Below are 18,117 nucleotides of genomic sequence, written 5' to 3' on the forward strand. Positions count from 1 at the left end.
GGGCACTGCACTGTGTGAGCTGCAGGCTTAGAATGCCAAGACCAAGCCAGAACAGCTTTCCTAAGAGAGGGGATGCTCTGCAAGGTGGCCCTCAAGAATGGCAGTTGCTCTGGCATGGTGGCATTGGCCCCATTCAGGGAGAGAAGCAGAGAGGAAGGTTGAAAATGAAAAGGGGGTTCCTGATCCTGGTGCTGGCTTGGCCTGGTGGTCTTTGGTTTGCAGCTGGAATGGAGGTGGCTTAATGCAGCGCCAGCAGGTGAAACAAATGCTGTGGCAGCACGGCTGACAGATGAGCAGAGAAGGGAAAACACAACCAGCTATTTGTAGTTTTTTCTCCCACAGGGTGCTGTGGCATCTTTTCCTGGGTAAGCTCACTGAGGAATCTTCTTTTTGGCTTGATGGCCTTTGACGGCTTATTCCTGGTCCTAAACGGATCTTTCTGTTGTTCTTGCAACTTGCTGAAGATGCTGCAGCTTGGTCAGGAGGCCAGTGCCTTCATTAGCCCGGCTCTTTGATTGGATTTGGCCGTGGAGTTGAGGAGAACAGCTGGGGTTGGGGACACTCTCTGCGTGTTCTTAACAATTTCTTCGCTGTAAGTCAGGAAGCTCCTGGGAGGTTCACAGAGTCAAGTGTGCTGGGCAAACAAGTTGCTGTCAGCCATGGAATTTTCCAAGGACACGGCTCCATCCGAGCCAGTCTGATACAATGGGAGGGGGGCTGCCCTCTTGTTTCTGGATGAGGTTACTGTCCTGGGTCACACTCTTTTAGCAAGCATCCACTGTGTATGTGTGTATTCCTGTGTGTAATGTTGCACACTTTAAATAACAAAGAAATAACAATACTTGTTCAGCAAGAGCCTCTTCACCAACTCTTATGGGAGTGTTTTAACTTACACCACCTTTTCCATACTTGTTACACCAGTGGTTCCCACACTGTGGGTCCAGGATCCACCAGTGCATTGTGACCAGGGTGACTAGATGCAGTTTTTAAAACCCTTTCATGTGGAACTGCACCGGCCAAAATTCCCTCTTCTACACAATGGTTAAAGGTATAGGCACTCTGTCCTCAATTGTATCTGGTCACCCTTGTCATGACCTAATTTTTGGTCAGTTGTAAAACTGACAGGGCAGATTAGGCTCTGTGCATCAAGAGTTAAACAAGCTGCTACTTGGGGGGGGGGCACTGCTGCCCAATCACCATTATAACCACACCTCTTGGCATTTATAAATCAAGCAGCAGCCTCTAGGGCTTCTAAAAGTTTTGGGAACCACTGCATTACAGTGACAAAGGGGGTGAACTTGAACCCTGAGCATAAGATTCTGACTACCTTCCACTCCGTATGTCCCAGCTCCACTTAGTTTTCCCCCTTGCACCAGTAAGTGTAAGAATTATAATAACAGTAGCTCCTCTCCATTGCAAGGGCATCACTACATTCCCTATAACTTTTTTGTGCTGGTGGAATGTCGTATCCCACCAACAAAAGGGGATTTGGGACAAGTCCTATCCTGCACAGCAAGTGTATGGCAGGGAAAAGATCATATTGTTAGCCAGGTTCTGAAGCAGACGCATCTCAGTAGTGAAGAAGAAAATGTTTTGAGATATCTGTGTATATATTTAAGCCAGCTGGACAACACAAGTCTTGCAAGAAAGCTGGATCTCGCAAAATACCCAGCCTGATTTCGAGATCAAAGCGCTTTGGACTAAGCTTTTCAACGTGTTTATCCAAACCGAGCCTGCAAATCTTTCTTTTTTTATCCTTCACCATGAGATATACCCTTCTGAATGTGATTGAGGCAAGCATTAAATCAGATGAGTCCATCTATTGCAGAGAAAAGTCACAAACAAAAGGGCGAATGTGCAGGGTCTTAAGGAGGCCTGAGTAATCTGTGCATCTGGCAGTGTTATTCAAGAGGAAGGGTTGGCAGGCAGTCACCCAGTTGTCATTGGGAGCATTTTGGCTGATGAAGATGCTTGGAGAAAGGATGGTCAAGGCTTCCAAATATGCATGACAGCATTCTGGGTTCCTGCAGTTTCGCTTTAGAAAGCCCAACAAATGAGGAGTTGTTACTAATTTGTTGTGAGGAATACAGACATCTTTCCTAAGGGCAGCACTTTGCTAGCTAATCATATTTTCCCAGCATTCAAACTGCAACATGTTGCCACTGGGAAAATGTGATTTGTGTTGTTCTGTTTTCAGATAGTGCATTGGTTGCAACACTGGCACTGGGAGCAATGTGGCTGGACAAGTGTTTCCGGAACTTATTGGGTAGCATTTGTGAAACTGAGAAGCAACAGACACCTTTCGCTTGTTCAACCCAGTCTGTACTTCCTTGATTTTCTTTTAAGATTATAGTTTGATGAATCTGTATAAGATATTTATAAGCTGTACCAATGACATACAACAGTGGTTCCCAAACTGTTAGCCATGGCTCCCCAGGGAGCTGCGAAAACCAGACAAGGGAGCTATGGAATCCTTGCAAAAAACCCGCCACCCTGTACAATTTATAGGATTGTAGCCTTAATGGGGAACCACAGCCAGTGGCCCAGTAGGTCAAGGGAGCCACCAGTTGAAAAATTTTGGGAACCACTGACATACAAAAATGCTTGAGATCTGGAAACACAAATAAGGCTCCCTCTTCTCCCATAGTAATATGCAGCTTCATCATGAGTATTCAATCTTCAGAAACCAGAATCAATCTACACGTGACTACTGAAAGCAGTCCTGAAGATTTTAAAAGGACCACCAGAAATTTACAACATTGTCCCAATCCTCATGGGCTGCTGTGCTGCTGGAACTTGCCTTCTGACGGCACAGAATGCTTTATGGCTATCACAAAAGAAGACATACAGCGCAGCCTGGCCACCACTGCAAGCAGCTGGATCTATCTGCCAGTGGCCTCCCAACAAGCTGCAGTTCAGCTTACTTGGTGCAGGGGGCAGGCAAGAGGTGGGAGTGAGCAGAAGGAGGTATGAAGAGGATCCTGGGATGAGGAGGTGGGGCAAACTGAGGATGGGAAAGGGGAAGTAACAGCAGCAGTGGTACCACTGTTGATATCCTATCCCCTTTCTTGGCCTCGATCCACCTTCCGGGGGTCCACTCATACTTGATCCAGCTATATAGCTGGGACAAGTTCAAGTACAACCCATCAGAGCAGGGAAACCAAATGTTCTCTTACCCCAAGGAGGCCTTTGCAGCATGAAATTACTCTGCAGGGTGCAGCATGCAGGGAGTTAGGTAGGATTGGGCTATAAATAATTGTCAACAGTTAAGGAAAAAAATCTCTATGAACAGCTTCATCTTAGAGTTGGCAACCATTTTGTGGCATGCAGGGGAGGTGCATGTTCCCTCTCTTCAGCGCTGAAATGCTGAATTCTTCCACTTCTTTTCTTTAAAAGTAGCAGATACAATGTCCACAACAACAGGATCCTAGTATTTCACTCTGAAAAACTTTCCAAGCACTAACCAGGATTAAGACAAAATCTTACTGTAGTTTTTAAAATATCAGTTGATGTCATCCCTTAATGATCATGAAAACACTTTTTTTCTATTTAAGTTCTATGAAACTGTATACTGATTTTCTGCTTATTAGTCACTCAGCATAAATATGTTGGATGCAAATTATACAGGCATTTAAGAAGTTCCATATATGGTGCAGAATATGTTTCAGCTGTAGATCTTTTTTCAGCTATTAGCAGCGCATCACAGATCTAGCATTTCTGAATACAATCTTGAGCGAGGAACGTTTTGTATCCCTCTGCAGCATAAGAACTCTGGGACTGATTAAAAGCTTATTAGGAGGTCCTCAGTGCAAGCATCAGTTGATGGTGAACAAATTTTGCTGAAAGGTAGCTTGACTACTAATACCAGTCTCCCCCTGCAATGCACAAGATGTAAGATGGTTGCCTCTTTTACCGGTCCTGTGTCTAAGGCTAATTTAACAACATTGTGGCATGCATCAATTAAGCAAATACATCTTTCCTCATTTCTTGCTGGTTGTATCCATGCTTGTTGAGTTCTAGGTGACAGTGAGGCACCTTCTGGCACCCATATAACCTTAGGATACCTCTCAAAACATGCCCCAGAACCTTCTGCAACTAAGGTTGATTACGGGGCTGGGGCACCTTCCTTATGAGGAAAGGCTACGGCGTTTGGGCCTCTTCAGCCTAGAAAAGAGACGCTTGAGGGGGGACATGATTGAGACATACAAAATTATGCAGGGGATGGACAGAGTGGATAGGGAGATGCTCTTTACACTCTCACATAATACCAGAACCAGGGGACATCCACTAAAATTGAGTGTTGGGCGGGTTAGGACAGACAAAAGAAAATATTTCTTTACTCAGCGTGTGGTCAGTCTGTGGAACTCCTTGCCACAGGATGTGGTGCTGGCGTCTAGCCTAGACGCCTTTAAAAGGGGATTGGACGAGTTTCTGGAGGAAAAATCCATTATGGGGTACAAGCCATGATGTGTATGCGCAACCTCCTGATTTTAGGAATGGGTTAATTCAGAATGCCAGATGTAGGGGAGAGCACCAGGATGAGGTCTCTTGTTATCTGGTGTGCTCCCTGGGGCATTTGGTGGGCCGCTGTGAGATACAGGAAGCTGGACTAGATGGGCCTATGGCCTGATCCAGTGGGGCTGTTCTTATGTTCTTATGTTCTTATGTTCTGAAATGTATAGGTGTCCTGCAGCAGATGCATGGGTATTCTTCAGCAGGCAGGTTAACATGGAAAGGGTTCTCTGCTGGCAGGAAGTTTGAAAACCACTGGCCTCTTTCCCTATTTGATCCGTATGTCTGACATGTGATGAGTGCCACTTTGTTACATATCAAGCCACAGATAGCTTGGCTATTTCAAATCCACCCAACTGACTACTTCAAAACAGTAACATGGAAGTGCAATAACACTTCTGTAAATAAACTCAGTGTGCAACACATCCTCCCAAAGTGTCATAATGAAGGAGAAAGTGCACTTTGGCTTGCAAGGCTATTCTTTGAGGGATTATAGGTGTTTCATGTTACTGCTTGAAATACATGCTGTAACCCTGCTGCGTTAGACATGGTGGGTAAAAATTGTATGATAGTACCAGTCCATACTGATCTTGGAGTGTCTCAACTCAGGCTCAGATTTTTGATGGATTTGGAGAGGGATGTGTGAGGGGCCTGTGTGGAATGAATGCTGGGGGAAGGGAAGACATCTGTCATCTAGAGGTACTGATCTAGTACTAATGGTAAGTTATTCTGCAGAATGGTTCAAACGGCAATTGAGGATGGGGGTGGGAGGTGGTGGCTGGGAGGTGGTGGTGGCACCTAAAGGTGCCTCCCTTTCACCCTCAGGCCTGTACCTGCACCTTCAGTAATAAATGATTTCACGGCAGCATTACAGAGACATGTAATTAAACATGACTAAAATCTCATCACCTAACAATTCTAACAGCAGCAGAGTAAAACACCACAACCTTGTATGAATGAATCCAGTTCAAAATAGATGAACTGATATATAAAAAGATCTGGAGAAAAAGAAAAAATCTTTAGTGATAAAGATGCATAAGAGTAGGTACCAGGCAGGCCTCCTTGGGGAGAACATTCTAGAAGTGCCAAATGCCAAAGCCAAAACAGTCATGTGCTATACTTTGTTTTAAAGGATTCCCCCCCCCTTGTGCATTGTCTTATAGATGTCCTACACCTGGATGTGATGGCTCTGGTCATGTGACTGGAAACTATGCCTCCCACAGAAGGTAAGGATCTTTCACCAGTCTGCAAGTAAAAGCTTGGGAAATCATATTAAAAGCCACTGGAAATACATTGCTCTTCTTTTCTGTAATTCTTACAGCTTGTCTGGTTGTCCTCGGGCAAGAAAAGGGGGTCTCAAAGTGACTCCTACAAAGGAAGAAAAAGAAGACCCTGAACTTAAGTAAGTGGGATGGCCAGTATTTGTCCTACTGCACTCTGTGGAGGATTTTTGTTGCTGGAGTTCCCCTCGGAGAAAGGGGACATTTGTCCCCTTGCCCCAGGGTAAGGCCCAGCAGCCGCAACAGGTCAACTAAGACCTGCACCAGTGAGATCATTGAACCAGGCAGGCAGATCAGGATTGGGAAGGGGGTTTGGATATGGTGCATGCCGATCCCACACTCCTCCTAGGCCCTTATTATAAATAAGATCTGTTGTTGGCAACCTTCAATCTCGAAAGACTATGGTATCGTGCTCTGAAAGGTGGTTCTGGAACAGCGTCTAGTGTGGCTGAAAAGGCCAATTCAGGAGTGACAATCCCTTCCACACTGGGAGCAAGTGCAGTCTGTCCCTGGTCTGTCTCCCTGGCTATGGACCTTCCTTCTGATGCGTTTGAATATGATCTGCTGCCATTAGCATTGTTTTTTTACTTTTGTCAAACGTCCCGTTGGTTTTGCTGTGCTTTCCTAGATGTCCGGTGCTAGGCTGTGATGGCCAAGGCCACATATCAGGTAAATACACTTCACATCGCACTGCTTCGGGTTGTCCTATGGCTGCCAAGAGACAGAAGGAGAGTCCTCTCAATGGGTCTTCACTGCCCTGGAAACTGAACAAGCAAGAGCTGCCACACTGTCCATTACCAGGCTGCAACGGGCTGGGTCATGTTAATAACGTTTTTGTCACTCACAGAAGGTATCACTTTGTGTCTTTAATCATTTTTTTTTAATCTTAACCAATATCTTCAGCTGTGTTGATTTAACAAATGAAGCTATTAACTGATAGACCAAAAAAAGTTGGAATTGTATGTGAGTCCTCCATTTGCACAATCATCTTTCATGGATGGAAGCTATTGAGATCCTCTCTGGGTAAATGGGAAATGAAAAAAAATTAAAAGACCAAATATCCTTACCAACTTATTACCAACCTCTTATTTTCTTTACTGAGAATATTTACATAGTGCTTTTAAACAAAACATTTTCAAAGTGGTTTTCATATGAAAGGAATGCAAAGTTGATTTGGATGGACCATTGCAAGTTGACCGTATTAGCTGTTGTGTTGATAACTGAATGTGTAGGTTCAGATTCTAATACCATACCTGAACAACATCACAATTTGTGGTGTTGTTCCTTGCACAGTAGTGGGCTGCAGGACTTTGCACTGCTAGAACAAAGTGTAAGGTGTGTAAAAACCTTCTGCCCTAGTAGACCAAGTACACAGCTCAATAAGGGAGTGGAGAGGGGGCAATGGCAGGACCTAGACTGAAGGTATCTTACTAACAGCCCATTCCTAACCAAACTGACTGTGCTGTGATGCAGTGGTGCCTAAATGGTCACCACTGTTTCCAGGACAGGCAATGAGGCTGATGGAGGTTTCCCCAAAGTAAGGGGACATTTGTCTCCTTGCCCCAGTGAAAACCCCAGCGCCACGATGGGGCTACTTGGTCCTGCATCAGCAAAATCATGCCGCCCAGCAGTGCACTTACCTGCCTCAGTGCCCGGTACTTCTGCGCTGGCACAAGAGGCTAGCACCCGCCTGCACGGGCCTTCGCACTAGTGCCTGCTTGTCTGTAATGAAGCACTTTCCACAACTTGTGTGATGGCTCTTGCCAGGGCAGTGCATGGTAGACCAGTGCTGTGGCCCTGGTGAACAGGGTTGCAAATTATCATCCTGGAGTTCAATTGATCTTATTGATTGATTGGTTTGAAGATATTCATAAACCGTTCAACAAGTTTCTTAAGGTGGTTTACAAGTACAAGCATGCAATCATCATAACAATATAAAGTCGGAAGTTAAAAAGAGCAGCACAGTTGTAGTCCTTGCACACCCACTTATATATTAGCAATCTTATGCACCTGTTGTTCTGTAGCAACATAATGTTACTGCAACTTATAGATAGCACAGCAAAATGGACTTTTGGACAAAATGGACAGCATAAAGACCCTAGAAGAAGAGATGTCCTAATAAAAAAATTAGTCTCACCTTTAAAATAGGCCTTCTTTTGAACTCATTTCAGCTTGTCTGGATGTCCTCTGAATGCACAAGCCTTAAAGAAGAGCAAAATATCTGAAGAATTGATGACCATCAAGTTGAAAGCAAGTGGAGGTAAGAAAACATAAACTTGGGTTAACTGATGTGGTTAGGAACAGAGGAAGCTTCTTTATACTGAGCTGACTAATCCATCCTGCTCAGTATTATCAGCGCTGGCTGGTAGCAGCAATCCCATGGCTTCAGTGGTGCATTTCTCCCAGTCCTACCTGGAAATGTCAGAGGTTGAACATGGAACCTTCTGCATATAAAGCAGGTGTGCTTCCGTTGAGCTACTGCCTCGTTCCCCGGAGTGTCATGCGCTTGCACAAAACTTAACCTCTTCTTCCACTACCACATTCAATAATTACACATGAGGGTGAGAACTTCTCTCCTTCCTCTCACTTTCCCTAGAGCAGTGACTGATGATTTCGGGCCCAATCGCATCCAACTTTCCAGCACCGATGCAGCTTCAGTGCAGCCCTTAGGTAAAGGAACAAATGTTCCCATACCTTGAGGAGGCCTCTGTGACTGCCTCCCCACCGCAGAATGCAGCACACACCCCAGGACACTGGCATTGGAAAATTGGATAGGATTGTGCCCTTCTTCTAACAAACAGCTTCACTAGCTACCTGTGTTCTTCAGCTCTTGTTTAAACCTTTAACCTTGTCTGCTTGTTACCAAAGATAACTACATTTCAGACATCTATTCTGAACAGCAGAAATCAATGTATAACCTAATTGGGCATAGGAAGTGTTTCAGGATTGGTTCCAGAGAGGAAAGGTACTCTGGCTTTGATGTATATGGATTTGCAAACCATAGAAGAATTCAGTAATGCCACAAGTAAGCCACTCTGAGTCACTTAAATGCCTACTGATCTCCATCAGAACAAGGACAAACATCATAGCCATTTCTCTGCCCTTGACAAGATGTAATGAGAAGTTTGAGACTAGCTCCGTTAAGTATAGAATTACATATCAAATGCCCAATTTTGATACCAGAGGAATGGGTGGCTGCTGAAACCCATTTATCCTGACAGACTTGTTTTGTAATTTACCATTAGCCAGAAGTTAGTATTTGCTCATTTCTTCATATAAAGGTTCCTTTATATGTGGCTGAGTTCATTAAATCTTATGCAGGTTTAGAGAATGAGGAAGAAATCAGACATTTAGATGAAGAAATAAAAGAACTGAACGAATCCAACCTTAAGATTGAAGCTGACATGATGAAACTTCAGACCCAGGTGAGGACTGAGCCTGCTCTTCTGATGCTCTTTGTAGTTCCAAGAATGGTGAATTCTACTGCATGTTGCCCACAGAGATATTTGCTTATAACTTATATGGTATATTCACGATAATTACACCCACACTATGACATTGTGGTAGCATGCATAGTGAACAGACTTACTTGACAGTCAAGGTGGACTTATAGCTTATTATGGTGGTGAGGCCTAAGTCAGAATGGACAGTTCTCTCAAAGGGTTTAGCCCTCTCGAGACATTCTGTTTCCCGTGGAGTGAGAATGTGACTGCAGATAACAGGATCCATGGTGGGACTCTTAGAGGACTTCCGGATGTGACCGAAGGTGCCCTCTGGTCATGTTCAGAGGTGTTCTGAGATGCGGGGAGGCCATATACGACTGTGCAGTTTTCAAAAAAAATGGAAGCACATCTCAGAGGCCTCAGATAGTCCTTCTGAGATGCAGGGAGACCGCACGCTGCCTCTCCACATCTCACAAAGCCTTCTAGAATGTGCTTCCTGTTGCATCCAGGAGGTCAGTATGGTCCTACACCATGGGTTTGGAACCTGTGGTTAGTCAAATTTACTAGTTCCAAATTCACAGATAAAGAGAACTGACCTGTGCACTCCAACATGCATAGGCTTTGAAGACATGGTCTGCAACCTTGCATTTTTGCAGGTTATGATGTGCAGTGATATACATTGGGATGTGCATGTGTAGGCTCCTCTGCATAGTTTCAGAGAGGTTGGAGATGGGGCCAGCCCCATCCGGAGTGCGTTAGAACATAAGAACATAAGAACATAAGAACAGCCCCACTGGATCAGGCCATAGGCCCATCTAGTCCAGCTTCCTGTATCTCACAGCGGCCCACCAAATGCCCCAGGGAGCACACCAGATAACAAGAGACCTCATCCTGGTGCTCTCCCCTACATCTGGCATTCTGACTTAACCCATTCCTAAAATCAGGAGGTTGCGCATACACATCATGGCTTGTACCCCATAATGGATTTTTCCTCCAGAAACTCGTCCAATCCCCTTTTAAAGGCGTCTAGGCTAGACGCCAGCACCACATCCTGTGGCAAGGAGTTCCACAGACCGACCACGCGCTGAGTAAAGAAATATTTTCTTTTGTCTGTCCTAACCCGCCCAACACTCAATTTTAGTGGATGTCCCCTGGTTCTGGTATTATGTGAGAGTGTAAAGAGCATCTCCCTATCCACTCTGTCCATCCCCTGCATAATTTTGTATGTCTCAATTATGTCCCCCCTCAAGCGTCTCTTTTCTAGGCTGAAGAGGCCCAAACGCCGTAGCCTTTCCTCATAAGGAAGGTGCCCCAGCCCCGTAATCATCTTAGTCGCTCTCTTTTGCACCTTTTCCATTTCCACTATGTCTTTTTTGAGATGCGGCGACCAGAACTGGACACAATACTCCAGGTGTGGCCTTACCATCGATTTGTACAACGGCATTATAATATTAACCGTTTTGTTCTCAATACCCTTCCTAATGATCCCAAGCATAGAATTGGCCTTCTTCACTGCTGCCGCACATTGGGTCGACACTTTCATCGACCTGTCCACCACCACCCCAAGATCTCTCTCCTGATCTGTCACAGACAGCTCAGAACCCATCAGCCTATATCTAAAGTTTTGATTTTTTGCCCCAATGTGCATGACTTTACACTTACTGACATTGAAGCACATCTGCCATTTTGCTGCCCATTCTGCCAGTCTGGAGAGATCCTTCTGGAGCTCCTCACAATCACTTCTGGTCTTTACCACTCGGAAAAGTTTGGTGTCATCTGCAAACTTAGCCACTTCACTGCTCAACCCTGTCTCCAGGTCATTTATGAAGAGGTTGAAAAGCACCGGTCCCAGGACAGATCCTTGGGGCACACCGCTTTTCACCTCTCTCCATTGTGAAAATTGCCCATTGACACCCACTCTCTGCTTCCTGGCCTCCAACCAGTTCTCAATCCAGGAGAGGACCTGTCCTCTAATTCCCTGACTGTGGAGTTTTTTCAGTAGCCTTTGGTGAGGGACCGTGTCAAACGCCTTCTGAAAGTCCAGATATATAATGTCCACGGGTTCTCCCGCATCCACATGCCTGTTGACCTTTTCAAAGAATTCTATAAGGTTTGTGAGGCAAGACTTACCCTTACAGAAGCCATGCTGACTCTCCCTCAGCAAGGCCTGTTCGTCTATGTGTTTTGAGATCCTATCTTTGATGAGGCATTCCACCATCTTACCCGGTATAGATGTTAGGCTGACCGGCCTATAGTTTCCCGGGTCCCCCCTCTTTCCCTTTTTAAAAATAGGCGTGACATTTGCTATCCTCCAATCTTCTGGTACCGTGGCTGTTTTGAGGGACAAGTTGCATACCTTAGTCAAGAGATCTGCAACTTCATTCTTCAATTCCTTAATAACCCTTGGGTGTATGCCATCAGGGCCCGGTGACTTATTGATCTTTAATTTATCAATGAGGTCTGAAACATCTTCTCTTTTAACCTCTATCTGACTTAACTCCTCGGTCAGGAGGGGCCGTTCGGGCAGCGGTATCTGCCCAAGGTCTTCTGCCGTGAAGACAGATGCAAAGAACTCATTTAATTTCTCTGCCATCTCTAAGTCTCCTTTTATCTCCCCTTTCCCTCCCTCACCATCCAGAGGGCCAACCGCTTCTCTGGCGGGTTTCCTGCTTCTAACATATTTGAAGAAGCTTTTATTATTCCCCTTAATGTTGCTGGCCATGCGTTCCTCATAGTCTCGCTTGGCCTCCCCTATCACCTTCTTACATTTCTTTTGCCACAGTTTATGTTCCTTTTTATTCTCTTCATTAGGGCAAGACTTCCATTTACGGAAGGAAGCTTCCTTGCCCTTCACAGCCTCTCTAACTTGGCTGGTTAGCCATGCGGGCACTCTCCTGGATTTAGTGGAACCCTTCTTTCTTTGCGGTATACACCTCTGCTGGGCCTCTATTACTGTTGTTTTAAGCAGCCTCCATGCACTCTGGAGAGACTGGACTCTTTTTACCCTCCCTTTCAACCTCCTTCTAACCAGCCTCCTCATTTGAGGGAAGTCCGCCCGTCGGAAGTCAAGGGTTTTTGTTAGAGATTTGCCTGGTATTCTTCCCCCAACGTGCACGTCAAAACGGATCGCAGCATGATCACTGTTCCCCAATGGCTCAGTAACGTTTACATCTCTAACCAGGTCCTGCGTACCGCACAAAATTAAATCCAGAGTCACCTGTCCTCTGGTGGGCTCTGTGACTAGCTGATCTAAGCCACAGTCATTTAGCACGTCAAGAAATCCGGTTTCCTTATCGTGACCAGAACACAAATTGACCCAGTCAATATGAGGATAATTGAAGTCCCCCATGATTACAACCCTGTCCTTCCTTGTCACCTCCCTGATCTGTTTCCTCATTTCAAGGTCCCCATCAGATTTCTGGTCTGGAGGACGATAGCACGCCCCCAGTATTACATCGCTGCTCAAGCCTGGTAATTTAACCCACAGAGATTCTACGGATTCTACTCAACTCCTACGTTGAGTAGGGACCATTGCTCAGTCCCTAGTGTGGTGATTATGTCTTTTGAGCTCTGCCTAAGTGGTAACTAGATCTTCACTTTGACCTCATTTGAACTTATTGCCACATATAATGCCTGGGCTCAGACCTCTACTTTTTTATTTAAAAAAACATGTAAGGCTACTTTGCTGTCACTGTAAGTGTTCAATGTGTTGATGATGCCCCTGCTGTCTACTGTTGAATCGTGTTTGCAACTAGATCTTGAAAAGATTGTGCCTGATTATGGAAAGCTAGAGATTCCCTTAATTAAATGCCACATTTCTATTAAAATTTTCTACTGAAACAACCAAAGTTTTTTTTCCCTTAAAGTTCATTGTTATCAGTCTATCTCTGTAATGTATGGTATTTTGTATCCTCTATCTACCAACATTGTAAGGCCCTATGAAAGCTTGACCTTTGCTTTTAGTGATCCTTACATGACAATATACAAATACCTCGCTTCCAAGCTCTCGTTTTCTTTCAGCTTTACATAGGGAAAAAATAAATCGTTTATGTCAGGCCTGCATTGTGATGACTTGTTGCAGAGTGAGCGACTTTTTCTATCCAATTTCTTTTATTTTTAGCCTTTCCACTCTGTCCTGTTCTAATCTTAGAAATTCTACGGCATAACCTCGCCTAGAAAAGTCACTCAACAGCCAATACCAGGGTTGCTGCCATTGTAGTGAGTCAGCAGGAATCCTGTATGAAAAAGACAGCTATGTAAACAGCAGCCTGCTGGCTTCCTTTTGCTATGCCTAAGGGGGAAAAAACTCTACATTTTTAACCAGCCACTGACCCTCCTCCCATGTTGTCAAAGTGAGGCCTGCAGCCTTTCACCCATTTCATCCATTTGTGAATTCACTACCCACAACCAATGCACTTTTGATCCAGCCAAGTCACTGTCTAGAGTGTCATTTAAACATGTTCCTATTGTAAAACAACAGCAGAAACCACTGGCTTGGAAATAATTGCCCCAATTAAGAGTATCTTGTGACACTGATGTGCATGTAATGGAAACAACTCAAGGTTCAGGTCCATACAGCCACCTTCCACTGTCTTCTGCTGTCCCGTCTGTGCAGTGGACTGTAGGTAGGTATGCTTTAGGCCAAGAGCCCACTGTTCACACTGTCATGTGACTATTTTGCTTCATGGTTTCAGATAACATCTATGGAAAGCAATCTGAAAACAATAGAAGAAGAGAACAAACTTATAGAGCAGAACAACGAGAGCCTTTTGAAAGAGCTGGCCGGCCTAAGCCAAGCCCTTATATCCAGTCTAGCCGACATTCAGCTTCCACAAATGGTATGTCTGTGGTTAAGAATTTGGCAATTTCTCTGTGACCCCAGAGACGACTGCTTCGTGGCGTGTTGCAGGTCTGTTAGAGACCACCTTCAGCATTTACAGTGGTTCTGTGCCATCCATCAATCTCACAGTGCAACCCTCTCCCCCCCCCCCCCAAAGGTACAACAATTATTTTGGGTAGAACAATCATCACACCTTTAGGCATAAAAGAATACTCTTTCTGGAGCCAGAGAAACTTGCAAAGATGGGTTAAATTAAGCTGTACAATTAAACATACGCTAGTTGGGACCTAAAGAACTACTTGGATGATTCCAGGGCCTAAGCATGCCTCCTGAGCTGCGGGGAGGCATTCCGATGGCTTCTGGGACAGCTGAGGGAAGGTGGAGAGCAGGTGAAACAGGGCAAGGGGCAGGCAAGAGGGCAATTCAGGCCTGAGAGGGGTGGGGACAGCAAAGGAGGTTGCCACCAGATCCTATCCCCTCCCCAAGCCAGAAAGCCCTACACATATCTACTCAGATCTGCACCAGCTATTCAGCTGGTCCAAATCCAAATGAACCCATAGAGGCTCCCGGGGCTCAATGCAGGGTAAGGAAATAAATATTCTCTTGCCTCGATGAGACCTCTGGCTGCGTCCCTGATTCCGTAGGATACAGCAGTGGCTGTTCCATTGCTGCTGTACTGTGGCACAGGAAGCCTGGATAGGATTGGGGTGTGGGATACCATTTTAAGCAACACTGGATAACCATTTTTTCCTGCTTAGGGGCACAGACCTGTGATTTATTTAAAACAAAACAATAGATGAATCAGGGATTGTAGTCTTAGGGCCAACTTGAATGATAGTTTTCTGACTATCCACCTCCTGTCAGACTGGAGTGCTGCCACCAAAACTCAGGGTGGGAGGCGGGGGGGGGTGTCTGAACCAGGGCTTCACGTGTGATTTAAATGCTACTTTTTAAACGTACTATTTAAACTGCAAGTAGGTGACCCCATCCCTGCATGCAATTAGGTGACAGACTCCCACCTCAATGAAAGGAAGCAGAATATACATGCTGATAACACACTCGTGCCCTTAATCATGTAGAGATGGAATGGGTTGGAAAAGCATCATTCAGACTGGCCCAGTATTCCTGTTTCTGAGTCATCTGTCCATTTGTTAGAATTCTAGTACTTCTAGTGACTTTTTAGTGGATCTGGCTTTTGAGGGGGCAGAATATTTCAGGGTAAAGCTGAGTGCAAAATCTACTTACCTAATACCCCCAATATCCTCTCATTCCTCAGGCAGAATGCTCGCTGATAAATTGGCAGTGGGGGACTGGCAGGAGGAAGAATGGAGTGCACTTGTGTGTACCAGTATTCTATATTCCTTCCCTCTCCCTTACTTCCCTTAATTCTGCACCAACAAAATAGCTGGCATGGAACTGAGGAGGGCCAATGGAGAAACGGAGAGAATGAATGTTCCCTTACCCCGAGGAAACCATCTTGACTTCTCACCACCATAAGATGCAGAACACGCTCTGCTGGTGCAGGGAGAGTTTCAATAGGATTGGGCTTTAAGGTGTGTGGTTAAAACTGTGGGAGGAGGGAACCACTGCCTTTTTCTTTCCCCAAAGCATGCATGCACAAATAAACAATCATGTCCAGGCCCTGGCCTAAAGTGTCAATACTCTCCAGTGAACAGGCCTTCCTTACCAAGCAAAAACATGTTTCTCACAATTTGCTTCTCAGCAATTTGCTTCTTACACCTTTACCCAAAGCCAAAAGTGCTGTGAGTAAGTGCTTTTTCAGTTTGTTTTTATTTTTATTTTTCCTTGCTGGTTGTCGCACTGTGTATTTGACCTGCTTTTTAACTCCCCAGTTCTGGTGTAATTTGTTCTGTCTTCATTTAGGGCCCAATCAGCGAGCAGAATTTTGAAGCATATGTAAATACGCTCACAGACATGTACAGCAATCTGGAACAGGACTACTCCCCAGACTGCAAAGCTTTGCTGGAAAGTATCAAACAGGCGGTGAAGGGCATCCATGTGTAGGATGTAGGAAGCTGCTGGGCAACCGGAGTGACTCAGTGGTAGCAAACTCCAGATGGATGTCAAGAGCTCCTGGACTGCTGGAGAGGAGTATTGGTTGCTGTGCTGCATTTACAACTACAACATTGCACTATTTTTTTTTCCAGCTGACATAAAAAGGACTGAAAACATAACAGACTATTATATTAACAGCAATGACTCAGATCATAGAATATATTTATTTCGGTACAGATCCTTTCGTTGTTGTTTTTGCACTCTTTTCATTTTGTAAAGTGAATGTAAAAAGTGTCTGTAACTATTTTTTTACATTTTTAATTTATTTTCAATCAGGTGTTTTTTTTTAATCTTTTGACAGCATTTCTTGCAGCCTGCCATATTTTTACAAATGTGTTTGTTAATTTATTTACCAACGGGATTTTAAATAGACTGAAAGTTATAGTGTAAATGAAATAATTTGCTGGGTTTGTACAGGAGGAAGAAAAAAAGACTATGAAAGAAACAAAAGAACAGAACTGTGAGTCTAGTTTTATTTTCACTACATCCTGCTTTTTATAACAGCTTTTTTTTAATGAAATGAGGAATGGGTTTGCAATAGCTTGTGATGCCTGAAGAACCAGGGATGCAAAGATGAATGGTGCCCTCTGCTGGAGGAACATGAGCCCTTCAAGCACAGTATGCTGTGAGAGTTCAAGATTCTTTTTAGCAATAATGAAATACAACAGCAATCAGGAAATCACTGTACTTGGCTATGTGTGTGAGCGTACACAAAGTGATCATTTGAAACCATTCAAGGGAAGACCAGGAGTGATTTAAGGATACGTATTTCTTTTTCGTGTTCATTCAAGAAAAATGTCTAACTTTTTATCCCCTTAAATGTGATAGGCTTTGCACTGACCCATAGCTTTTGGGTACAGAGTCTTGTGAAAACATTGGTCAGTTGACCAATAACAGTATAATTTCATATTTGAAAAATGCATCCCAAGCTGAAGCTTTTGTACATACAGTGAAGCCAAGAAAAATCTTCCCTGATATGGCAATTATGGTACTCAGATGAATGCATTCATATGTGGGGGGAGCACAAGTCCCGGTAAGATGAACTGAGGCTGCACAGCAGCAATGCATGTTGATGAATTGTAGGGCAGCACTGATAATTAGTTTTGTCCCAGTGTATACTAATACTGTGAACTCAAATGTATTTATTTTGAAGTGAGTTCTATGGGGACTGACAAGACTTAATATCTAGGGAAATAAATTTGCTCCAACAGCTCCCCATCAGATGCAAGGGGCTGTCTACAGAGTTTAATGTGGAAGCTCCTGCTTACAGGAGAGGTTCATGCCTCCAGCATCCTGTGGAACTTTGCATCAGGGTCCTGCATGTGCTTGGAGCCACAGTTTAAAACAGTCTTTGCTTTGGTTGATTACCACCCCTTCTGATTAGGGCTTCAAGTGCTATAGTACTTAGGATTCCACAAAGAAACACATACACACACATCATAAGTGTACCTCATGGTACATTTGTATTCAGTCTCAGCTTAGTAGCAATTATAAATACACCTTTTGTTGATTTCAGGGATTATAAGTAATAACACATTGAGTTTTTTTCCAGAATTTTAACATTTTTGTTTTGTTTTTATAGATGGTATAAACAACCAGCTGAACTGCCTTTTTTGTTGGTATGCACACCCGTCTCCTGTGCATATGTGCCTCCGTGTAACATGTAGACATGAATCTAGCATGCGTTTTAATTTTTCTGTGCAGCAATGAAAGTGTTTTTTTTGTCGCGGACATTCTCTTTCCACTGGATTTGACAGCGTTCACCAGCTTGACTCTTGCAATTCTATGATTGTGTTTCTCCAAGGTCGTTCAGACTTTTCATACACCGTGGTTGCTGTTCTGCATTAGGTGGGCCTTGCTGTTCATGTGAAGGGAGGGGGGGTTGATTTGGCCCTCAGACCTTAGTTTAGATGAAAGAGATGTATGTTCTTAGAAGCTGTGTTTATTTTTTAAACAAAGAAACAAT

The 18,117-nt window shown here is 44.3% G+C and overlaps 1 protein-coding gene across 1 annotated transcript in view; it reads left to right on the top strand.

Moving 5' to 3' along the window:
* Nucleotides 1–16,100, top strand: part of ST18 (ST18 C2H2C-type zinc finger transcription factor) — a 155,884-nt gene extending 139,784 nt beyond the window's left edge. The window contains exons 15-21 of the mRNA XM_066625063.1: nucleotides 5,676–5,738; nucleotides 5,834–5,914; nucleotides 6,421–6,642; nucleotides 7,964–8,052; nucleotides 9,114–9,217; nucleotides 13,930–14,073; nucleotides 15,960–16,100. Of these exons, the coding sequence (XP_066481160.1) occupies nucleotides 5,676–5,738; nucleotides 5,834–5,914; nucleotides 6,421–6,642; nucleotides 7,964–8,052; nucleotides 9,114–9,217; nucleotides 13,930–14,073; nucleotides 15,960–16,100 (844 nt within the window). The remainder of the gene's footprint in view (nucleotides 1–5,675; nucleotides 5,739–5,833; nucleotides 5,915–6,420; nucleotides 6,643–7,963; nucleotides 8,053–9,113; nucleotides 9,218–13,929; nucleotides 14,074–15,959) is intronic.
* The last annotated feature ends 2,017 nt before the right edge of the window (nucleotides 16,101–18,117 follow it).

Source organism: Tiliqua scincoides, chromosome 4 (genome assembly GCF_035046505.1).
Source record: "Tiliqua scincoides isolate rTilSci1 chromosome 4, rTilSci1.hap2, whole genome shotgun sequence".
NCBI lineage: Eukaryota > Metazoa > Chordata > Lepidosauria > Squamata > Scincidae > Tiliqua > Tiliqua scincoides.